Source organism: Eucyclogobius newberryi, unplaced genomic scaffold (genome assembly GCF_026437365.1).
Source record: "Eucyclogobius newberryi isolate DKJ021-1_F unplaced genomic scaffold, fEucNew1.0.hap1 SCAF_3, whole genome shotgun sequence".
Lineage (NCBI taxonomy): Eukaryota > Metazoa > Chordata > Actinopteri > Gobiiformes > Gobiidae > Eucyclogobius > Eucyclogobius newberryi.
Genome location: NW_027315945.1, coordinates 13,649,888 through 13,659,784, shown reverse-complemented (window position 1 = coordinate 13,659,784; position 9,897 = coordinate 13,649,888). Strand labels below are relative to the sequence as shown.

Sequence of the window (9,897 nt, the reverse complement as noted above, 5' to 3'; positions counted from 1 at the left end):
AGGGAAGAGAAAAAAAAGACGAATTTATATTACCTCAGATCCATGCATACAGACATATACACATATAATATATATATGTACAAATATATATATATATACACACACACAAAATCCGTGCATGCACAGGCTAGAGCACACACACATTCTCTCTTATGCTTATATAATAATAAAAAATATAGCCCCAAGTGGCAATGATCGGCCCTCGCTGTAAGAGGAGGGGGCCTAATGCACCCCAATGTTCCTTCCATTACACCTACTGCTGAATCCGTGACGCTGTCGCATCTTCTTCTCTTTGCTTTACATATAAAGGGAAAAGTTTGCAAGCTCTGCTGCACAAAGTCCGTGGCTATTAGAATAAAAAAAAATTAATAACTTTTGATGGTCCACCCCTGAAGATGAGTCTCACCAAATTTTAGAATAATCGGGCTAACGTGCTTGGAGGAGTTCGTAAAGGTATAAAATGTCAGCATGTTTACATTTCAGAGATTTGGCGATTTTCCCCATTGGAACATAAATAATAAAATTAAGAAGAGAAAAATAAATAAATTAAAAAGGGTGGGCTGGGTAGGACCGTAGGGAACTCAGAATATGTAAAGAGTAAAGGTTAGCAGATAGTAAGAAAGAATACTTTTCTACTACATCCAAGATGTAAAGTACGAAATATCCAACATTTATTAATTGCCATTCATTACCAAACATGACAGTTTTAACAACAACTGTACATTGTGGCGTTAGATCTTTTTACTGTAAATTACAATCGATTTTTAAACCAGCAAAAGGCTTTTCAGGGTAGAAAGACGATAGCTCCATTGTCCTCTGGAACTGATAACAGTGAAATTAAGGCATCACGCAGACCCTCATTGTTTCAACCGGTTAAAATTCCAAAGAATTAAATAAAGATTTATTAGTTGTGTTGTATATGATCCAGTTAGTGCTTTGATCTCTTGGCTTTATGGCCTTCTGTAGCAGATGCTGGCGTCTTTCGGTTTTTGTTCTTGTTTTTCACGTTGTGTGTTTCATAATAGCGCACACCCACTTTCTTCTCCTTCTTCGCCCGCTCCATTGCTCTTTTCTGTTGAAAGACGGATATAAAATGAAGATGAATGCATCGTTTTTTAAGAGACATATTATATATTCTCGTACCTGTTTTGATGTCAGTCTGGGCGCTCCAGCCGGCTCATCCTCATCTGCTTTTCTCTTGTTATTTCGTGCTGTAATGAAATAATTACAGTTGTATTTGTGTCAAATTTAAAACTTAAAGGCGCAATGGACAATTTTTCGACGATTTGAGAACGCAGGCGGAAGTGCACATGCGCTCTCCCCCGTGCGGACTGATACAACACACACGTGCGTTTGTTTATTAGCGCGACGGATCGCATCGCATCTCTCGTCTCCCGTAGATTTCCGTCTTCTGAGTCAGCTTGAATAGTCTTTCGCCGTCTTTATTTTGTCCCGTACACTGAGGGAACTATATTATGATAGATCAATGCGCTTAGAAACATGGGGACGAGCCACACGCGGCTGCAGGTGAGCAGTAGGTGTGTTTTATGATTGATACGTGGCAGGACTAATCGACAGTCCACACCACGAGGAAATAAGACTCAGATTTGGGCCAAAAAAATCGTCCATTCAACCTTTAAATGATTAAAACATTCACATGCTTTATCTGTGGTTTTAGTAATCTGGGATTGTGCTCGTTCGTGTGACAAAACATTAGATTCTCTAATGATAAAATTATGACATGTATAATATAAAAACAAACATGAAAGTTGTTCAGATGTTTTCAGATTTTTTTCTCATGATTAAAATGTGAAAAGTGTAATAACTCTAATAACTAGTAAAAGGAATAAGGAAGAAAGCTGCATATCCAAAAATATATTATGTCATTAGCCATACTTTAGTAAAAGCTTTAAAATATTTTTTCAAATCCTGCTTTGGATTTTTGTCTTTGGCCATATTTAACAGAATAGAATTTTGTCCCAAATTTGACCAGTTTTACTATTTTCAAAACAGAAAATGTACATTTGACTTCCGATACAAAAGATAATATAAAATAATTCTTTGCGCACCTCTTTTCTGTGCTTGCTTTGCTGCCTCGGTTGCCTCGTGATTCTTCTTCATGTCTGCAAAAGCCTTGTCGGAGAGAGCCTTCGGTATTCTGCCCAGAAAATGAGGTTAAACAGGATTAAACAAGGCAATCATTGTAATCCATTTGAAATCTTACAGAGAAATATGATTCAATAAAGTCTGGAGAGAAACAATACAATGTAACTTGACTTTGTTTTGGCGAATATCAACATGAAAAGTATTTGTGACTGCCCTGACGGCCTTAAGCTGCGCCCACCAACAATGTTTAGACCGTTTGAAAAAAGCATTAGCAAACTGCACTGACCGGATTGCAGAGAAGCGCTTGGATTTGGCCCGGTCCAGGAACTGCTTGTACTTTGCGATCTTCTCGTCCAGCTCTCGTATGACCTCTCGTGACCCCGTTTTGCCAGGCCCGGCGGTAGAAGACGCCTCCCCTTCTCCGTTGCTGGGTTCTGCGTTGTTGCCTTCGCCTTCGCCTTCCGCCTCGTCGTCGCTTTCCTCCACTTCGCCTTCGGAGCCGGAGACGTCGTCCATGTCCAGATCGGGCATCTCCACGGGAACCAGGTCCTCCTCGTTGAATTCGGGCGCCACGTTGATCTTGCCGAAGTTCTGCCGTACGTTAGCCAACATCTTCTGGACGTCGTGTTTCTTTTTCTGCTCCAGTTTAGTCAGTTCCTCAGGTTCGGCCTCCCCAGTGTCCAAATGTTCCTCCTGCGCGCTGGTCACTGCGTCTGGAGGCCCGACAACTGGCAAACGAGTCTTGACCTGAACAAATCAAACCCATGGGATATAACCAGCTAAACATATAAAGTAACATATATTTAGAAGAGCAGTGGAATCATTGAATCATTGTGTCAGTTTTGATTGGATGTAAGAAAATGCTAAAAAATCAATGTGGTTTTGGCAAATGAAACCCAATCTGATAACAGTCTGGTCTAAACACATATACAGTACATATATTTTATTAGTTAATTTAATAGAAGATTATGATCAACACAATCAGATTTTACTGGGCACAGCCGAGTTGAGCCCACAGTAGTTGTTCTTTTCTATGGATCTAAAGATATTACTTTTTTTTGTGAAGATAAAATACTAATAATAATGTTGAGGCAAGAAACTAGTGCTTTTTTCCAACTTGTGTAATAAAATGGCAGATAAAAACACTAGAAAGTCAAAATTGTTGCCTATTTTTTGTTAAGATGTAAAATCTTTAGCATTTAGATCTGATCTGATTTAACTATTGTACATGTATTATTCTACTTCATTATGCCTCCGGTTGCTTCAGTAGGGAACATTCTGATGTCAGAGCATTAAAAAGGCTCTATATGGGCCAGATAAACTAACCCTGGAAAAAATATGTACGGTATCTATCTATTTCTGAACACTGTTGTAAATGCCAGATCATTTTGGTTCAGTGAGTTCAAACTGCACTTTTTTCTACCTTCACACACAGCACCAACATTCCTCCCAATAGCAAATGTAAAATGAAGACATTATGTTTTAAAATACAGTACTTGGGTTGAACTCAACTCACCTCGTCGTCTCCCTCAGGTCCAGGAGGTTTCACAAAAAACGGGATCCGCCCCCTCTGCCAATCATTCAGCACCATTTTGGACACCGTGCTGAGATCAGGCTCGCCGCCCTGAGCAGTTAAACATTCTGGTTTGAGAAGTGTCTGGATGTGACACGTCTTTGTTCTGTTCTAAGCATCAGATTGTATATTGGACTCATAATGTGAACTAAAGACACGCTCATGCACCTTTAAAAGTTTCCCTGTTCGTTGAGCCATTTTTTCCAGGAAGTCTTCAGCAGAGCTCCACGTGGGGATGCGGTAGGTTTTCTGGATGTATTCTGACTTGGCTCTCTCTAGCACTGCCCCGATGTGCTCCTCTGGGTTTTTGATCTTTTCCACCTGAACCTAGAATATGACAGGAACAGAAATATAGCACACATTTTTTAAACCAAATGCACTGCTCCCAAGGCCAAAATGATTATGAAGAAAGAAAATAATCCCTGTAGCAAATGAAAACCTACCACTCCTTTGAGTACAATGTCTGTCTCACTGTCTTCTGACGGATACACAACTCCAGGACAGTCGATGAGGAAGATCCGCCGCATCAACGTGATGTACTGCCACACCTGGACACACAGTGACAGTTACTTTTCGATGCATGTGAAAAAAATAAAGCCCCAACTTGAAACAAAAACAGACTGAAAAATACTTTGGAGTTATAATGTGAATAATACTGAAATTGTCACAAAATGTTTGGTAGTTTAGTAAACTAAACTATAAACGGTTGCAAAAACAGCTGATTAAAATTACAAAGGACAAGAAGTTTTGCAGTGACATTTTCCAAGAACCTCAACCAAAATATTTACAGGCTCATTTTAGAACAGGTGAACAGCAAAATAATCATCAAATTATTGGAATATTCTGACATTAATCACAAACCCCTAGCTGAATGCAAAATTCTTTAAGGAAAAGCTTTTGTTCGTTTTGCCTCCAGCACGTTACAAAAAGGATAACTACATTGGTTGAGGAAACATGCAGGAAATGTCTGGCATTTTACTTTGTAAATCTTTTCTGATTAGATCTGAAGATTGTTACAACTGCGCAAAGACTTGGCAAAGAAACTACTTTATTCCTGGCAGGAATAAATATTTAGTTAATTCAGTTCAGAGATAAGAATATTGTTCTGCTCTTTGTGAAGCTGTGCACACCAACATACATATCTATATGTTTATTTTAGATTCACGCAGAGGGAACCGCCCGTTCTGCCTTTTTTCTGTCATAGGGATTTGCTGCGGTTTCTTTCAGACAAAGAAAAGCCAGGGCTCAGCAGAGGATAGTAGGTATGTCGAACTGTTGTACATTAAAAGCATTTTGCTGACTTTCAAAGATGTAGTGGGAAAAGGAGGAGGGTTGGACATTAGCCAATCAGATTCTTCAGCTTAGTCCAAATTCACAACTTTGGAAAGAACAGACGTTTACTGTTCTTGCACTTAATACTGTGCAGTGGACATCAGTGTAAAAGCCTTCTTCAAACAGTACAGGCAGTAAGAGTGCAAACATTGTCTAAGTGTGTTTGATCTACATTTGCTGCAAGCGCTTTACCTTTGTCTCTCCGGCGAGAGGAGCCACGTTGCAAACCTTCTTTGACCGCAGTGTGTTGATGACTGAACTCTTTCCCACATTGGGGTAGCCAATGAAACCTACACTTATCTGTTTCTTGTCTGTGTGGAGCTGTGGGAGGCCAAAAACAAACAGTCGTTAGCTGTACACAAAATCCAGTCTGCAAATTAGATTTAGCCGAAAATGCACCTCAAATTTTATACAACAAATCAGAGACAAAGGGCGACTTGGCCAAGAAACAAGTTTGTAACATAAGGTTTACGTGCTGATAGCATCAAATTGGATTTTGGTCAGTGGATTTGAAATATGCAATACTCAAATACTGCCAGAGAAGTCGGGGTTACCTTTCCAAACTGCCTGAGCAGCTGAATGAGAGAGCCTTTACCAAAAGAGTTGGTGAGACTTGCATGAAAAGCCAAAGTGGGATATTCCTGGGACAGAACAGCTACCCATCGTTTCTACAAGATTCAAAAAGAAAATGTTCAATTAGTAAGTTTGATTTGTAAAAATGTGGGGCTGTGTCTTACCGTGACCCAGGTGGGTATAAGGTCACATTTATTTAGCACGAAAATCAGATGTTTCCAGGGTTTTTCTTTCTTCAGATAGGTCTCTATACTTTTGGAGCGAGTTCCCATGGGGTCACGGGCATCCAGGACTTGGATGATGACATCAGATGAATCGATCACCTAAAAAAGAATTGAGAAACCATATAACTTTGCCCTCTTTAGTCGTCATAATTGTATGCCAATGTTTCTGCAACATTGTGTTTCCAGTAAAGAAACCTTGGCAATGCATCATAATGTAATTGTCCCGCCACAGTTTCAAAATGAATAAAAAATAGATTAGAATTTTGGAACACTGTTTTTTGGGAAATTGTTTTCATATGTCGACTGCCTTTACAAAGGATGCACCAATCTAACACTGGTACGCATCTGTTACCTGTAAAAGTGCTGTACAAACCTATTGGAGGGTAAACTGATTAGATAGAGCGTGCAAGAAAATATCTTTGAGGTTAAGCAGCTATCAAAATATGAAAGATATTCTACAAAGAGTTCAATAAAAAGGCATACAATTTACAGCAAAAACATCCTTTAGAGCTGGGAAATATTGCCTGAAATCCCATCCGGTATAACAGAGAACCTTTGTGATATAACCATGTATAATAGACACTATAAGTGATGCTAGAAAAAAATGCTTAAACTTGGCATTTATAACGTTTTTGCTGATTTGAGCGAGATTCTTGAAGTTATAATGAAAGTTTAGATTTCACTCCCGACATCGTTTCTTTGTAATTGTGTGGTGTTTTTTTTTTTTAATCTGCAGAGCCTCCCCAGAAAATATATCTGTATTTGTGCATGTGAAATGATCACACGTTATAAGAATGTGCCCATCTCTTTAGTGTTTTGTCAAAGAAATACCTTGTAAAGTTCTCCCCAGATCCTTTTGGACTGTCCTTTCTTGAATATTTCATCTCGCACTTCATCCCTATAACAACATTTTATTTCTTAAAGCGTGTACAGTAGAGTAACCTTCAAATGGGGTTTGGTACATACCGGATCCCAGTGTCCTCTGTGACCAGGTCTTTGTCATTGTCAACGTTGTAACTCTGAGCTGAAGCCTCCGCCTGCTCCACCAGGTTCTTCATATCATCAACCACCAGGTTTGGCTTCTTCCTCTGAGCTTTGGGTCCAAATGTAGTCTCAAAACCTTCTGTATCCAAAATATGCACCCTGGAATTCTGGACCAAAGCATTGGGACAGTTGATATAGGTGTTGGAAATTACTTTGGTGTTCAAGAGATTATATTAAATTATAAACATGTAGTATGGGTTTTTGTTTTTTTATGAATACTTGAGGTCATGTTCCAAATATTACTATGTACTTGGAAAATGTTCAACCACATAAAAAACTCAAAGTAATCATAGCCAAAACTATAATAAACCCAGATTATTTTAGTGGAAAACGTTGACTACTACCGGTAATTGTACACATCACCTCTATAGAAGCCAACGCTCCAAATGTGTGACAACTGAATATTATTAATATTATTATTAACATCTAAAAATTAGATTTTATATATTTTTATATATATATATATATATATATATATATATATATATATATATATATATATATATAATATATATGTTTTTTCATTTACATGTTCAGATGCCGCTTACTCACATGGGCTTTGACTCTGTCGCGCAAGAGGGACATAGGCAGTTTGCTTTGTCTCATCACCACACGATATGGGTCCTTCTGAATTGCTCCCATCTCGTCTTGAAACTTCTGAAGTGAGGATTGCTTTATTACACGTGTATTAGCTGGAGTAAAAGAATTAACAGCATTTCAGTACAAACAAAGATATAAGCACTTCACTATAGATTTTGAAATACGACATGTTGCATAGTGAGGCTTTATACAACTTACTAAACCACTTGATGTTGGGTTCAACTCTGGCAACAGTTCCTGGAGCGACTGTGGACTGGAATGTCAAAGGCCTGATGACTTTCCCATTTTTATCACTGCAAGATTATCATTACAATGTATCAATGACGAGAGATGCTTATGAAAATAACAAGACAGTTTTCTTACCATCTCTTCGTCTGTCTGTACATGTTCAGACGCTTGATGGTGGATCTGTCCCTCATGTTGCTCCCTCCAGCCCCTTTGACCCGGTCTGCAATTAATGAAAGTATATTATTGTTAAAAATATTTGGAATACATTTTTAACTAAATAAAAGTGAAAATGTAACAAGTGATGTCTTCCAAAGAGAATATTTACAAATAGCGTGCATCATTCATGCAAATATGATTTATTTAATAAGAATGTCACCATCTTTGTTGTAAGAATGTCTTTTTGAATGCGCTTTAGAGTTTGTATTGTCCAGCAAACAATAACGGTCATCAAAATATAAATATTATTTGTTTTAATAGTCAACTAGCCATGATCAGTTGCTGTGCAGTTAATTGATTTGGTACCATATCATCCAAACAGAGCACGTTGCTCTCAAAATGCTGGACTTCTGGTGGTCCCAAGAGTCTCTAAAAGCACAGTAGGAGGTAGAGCGTTTAGCTACCAAGCTCCTGTGTTATGGAATTAGCTCCTGTCCATGTTAAAGAGGCCGACAGTCTCTTCATTTAAGACCAGGCTTAAAACGTTCCTCTTTGAAATCGCTTACGGTCAGGCCAGTTAGGAACAGAAATATAAAACCTAGTTTCAGCTACGCTGCCCTAGGAGCAACTATGCTGCGGGAAGTATCCTCTGCTTCCGACTACTTATTCTATCAAACAATATTTAATATTAATTTTCTGTTAATTGCTTTTCCTTCTTCTTCTCCCACTTCTCCGCCGGGAGCGGAACAGGCACATCGATGACCAGTGGACCCAGATGATCCTCGACCCCCTGGAAAAATGGTCTCTACTCCAGATGAACGGTTCTTCATCTGCCTCGAAGAACTGGTTCTACTCCCGAGTGGGTCCAGCTCCACTGTCTACCTCGCGTCCGCCTGTCCGTCTAAAGGAGTCAGATCTCCTCCAGGTTTCTACTTTTTCCCATGGCGGTTTGGTAGTTTATCCAGGCCGAAGAGGAGGGTCTAAGGACAAGGGAGCTTGGGGACATTTGTCTAAGGACACGGGATGGTGGGACACTGCCCATGTCCCTGTGGACATTGTTTAATTCGTTTTTCACTGTCGTCCCTGAGGCAACTGGTGATGTGATTTTGCTAATTTTAGTTTTACAAAAATAAATTGAATTTATAAAGATTTAGTCATACAGGTCATCAATGATCGGTCGCACTTTACTCTTTACCCGCTTTACAGACGATCGTCTGTCAATGAAAGCGTGTGGTTTAGAGAATTTGGATTTTGTTGTGTTGAATTGCATTGATTTAAAAAGTCAGTATTATTTATGTTTAGGAAAAATATTGAAAGTCATAATTGATTTGTTTTTAATCATCAGAAAATATATAATCGAATCCCAAATTGTGATAGAGAACAGTGATCTTACTAACAGACAACATAGATCATTCATTTGAGAAAAAAGGTAACATTTTAAAAGCTTTGCACAACTGGCATCCCAGCAGTGCATGTTGTCATAATCAATATCAATGTTAGTAACAGAGTAAACTCTTCAGAGATATTTAATAATCGCCTGTAAACAAACAGCCATGCTAAAGCTAAAGCTAGCTCACCAGGGTTGCTGCTGGACGAGGACGGGTTTATGGAGCTATTTCCCTTGTACTTGGGCTTCACCATGTTTGCTGCGGTTCCGACACAGTCCAACAAGATATCAAACTGAATGTACACGGTGGATTGTGTTAAAGATAGAGTTTAACTGCTGTTATTCCCATCTGCTCCGAACTGTGCCTCACACGTGTAGTTTAGGAAGGCAGAAGTGACGTCATCAACACAGCGACGAATACGAACCAGTGAACCAATCAGGAGCCGATCCGACTTTTTCCGTTTAATGCATGGAATGTCTTCCAGTATCTTTACAGATTAAGTGCACACGATAATGGAATAATTCAATAGGCATTAAATGTCAGTGATAGTCAGTTATGTAAAGTTAGAATACACAGATAACCTTTCAAACCTGCTATTTGCATTAGTCTCAAGGGAGGGCGCTATTAGGTGAAGTTCAGCAGCGTGTTGCTGTATGTGATTGACTTTGATAAA

At 39.0% G+C, this 9,897-nt stretch overlaps 1 protein-coding gene across 2 annotated transcripts in view; it reads right to left on the bottom strand.

Annotated features, from left to right (window-relative positions):
• The window catches only part of gnl2 (G protein nucleolar 2), a 43,780-nt gene extending 34,145 nt beyond the window's left edge, over positions 1-9,635 (bottom strand). Inside the window, exons 1-16 of one of the 2 annotated variants that reach the window (XM_072460834.1) lie at positions 9,414-9,635; positions 7,816-7,900; positions 7,651-7,745; positions 7,405-7,544; positions 6,775-6,959; positions 6,640-6,706; positions 5,749-5,907; positions 5,566-5,679; positions 5,204-5,332; positions 4,123-4,227; positions 3,848-4,006; positions 3,623-3,730; positions 2,393-2,853; positions 2,070-2,158; positions 1,144-1,211; positions 655-1,072 (exon numbers count right to left, since the gene is read on the bottom strand). In XM_072460834.1, the coding sequence (XP_072316935.1) occupies positions 929-1,072; positions 1,144-1,211; positions 2,070-2,158; positions 2,393-2,853; positions 3,623-3,730; positions 3,848-4,006; positions 4,123-4,227; positions 5,204-5,332; positions 5,566-5,679; positions 5,749-5,907; positions 6,640-6,706; positions 6,775-6,959; positions 7,405-7,544; positions 7,651-7,745; positions 7,816-7,900; positions 9,414-9,477 (2,172 nt within the window). In that variant the 5' untranslated portion in view covers positions 9,478-9,635 and the 3' untranslated portion in view covers positions 655-928. Of the gene's footprint in view, positions 1-654; positions 1,073-1,143; positions 1,212-2,069; positions 2,159-2,392; positions 2,854-3,622; positions 3,731-3,847; positions 4,007-4,122; positions 4,228-5,203; positions 5,333-5,565; positions 5,680-5,748; positions 5,908-6,639; positions 6,707-6,774; positions 6,960-7,404; positions 7,545-7,650; positions 7,746-7,815; positions 7,901-9,413 lie in introns of those variants that run through there. The other variant, XM_072460833.1, reaches the window with a different exon arrangement.
• Between the last annotated feature and the right edge of the window lie 262 nt (positions 9,636-9,897).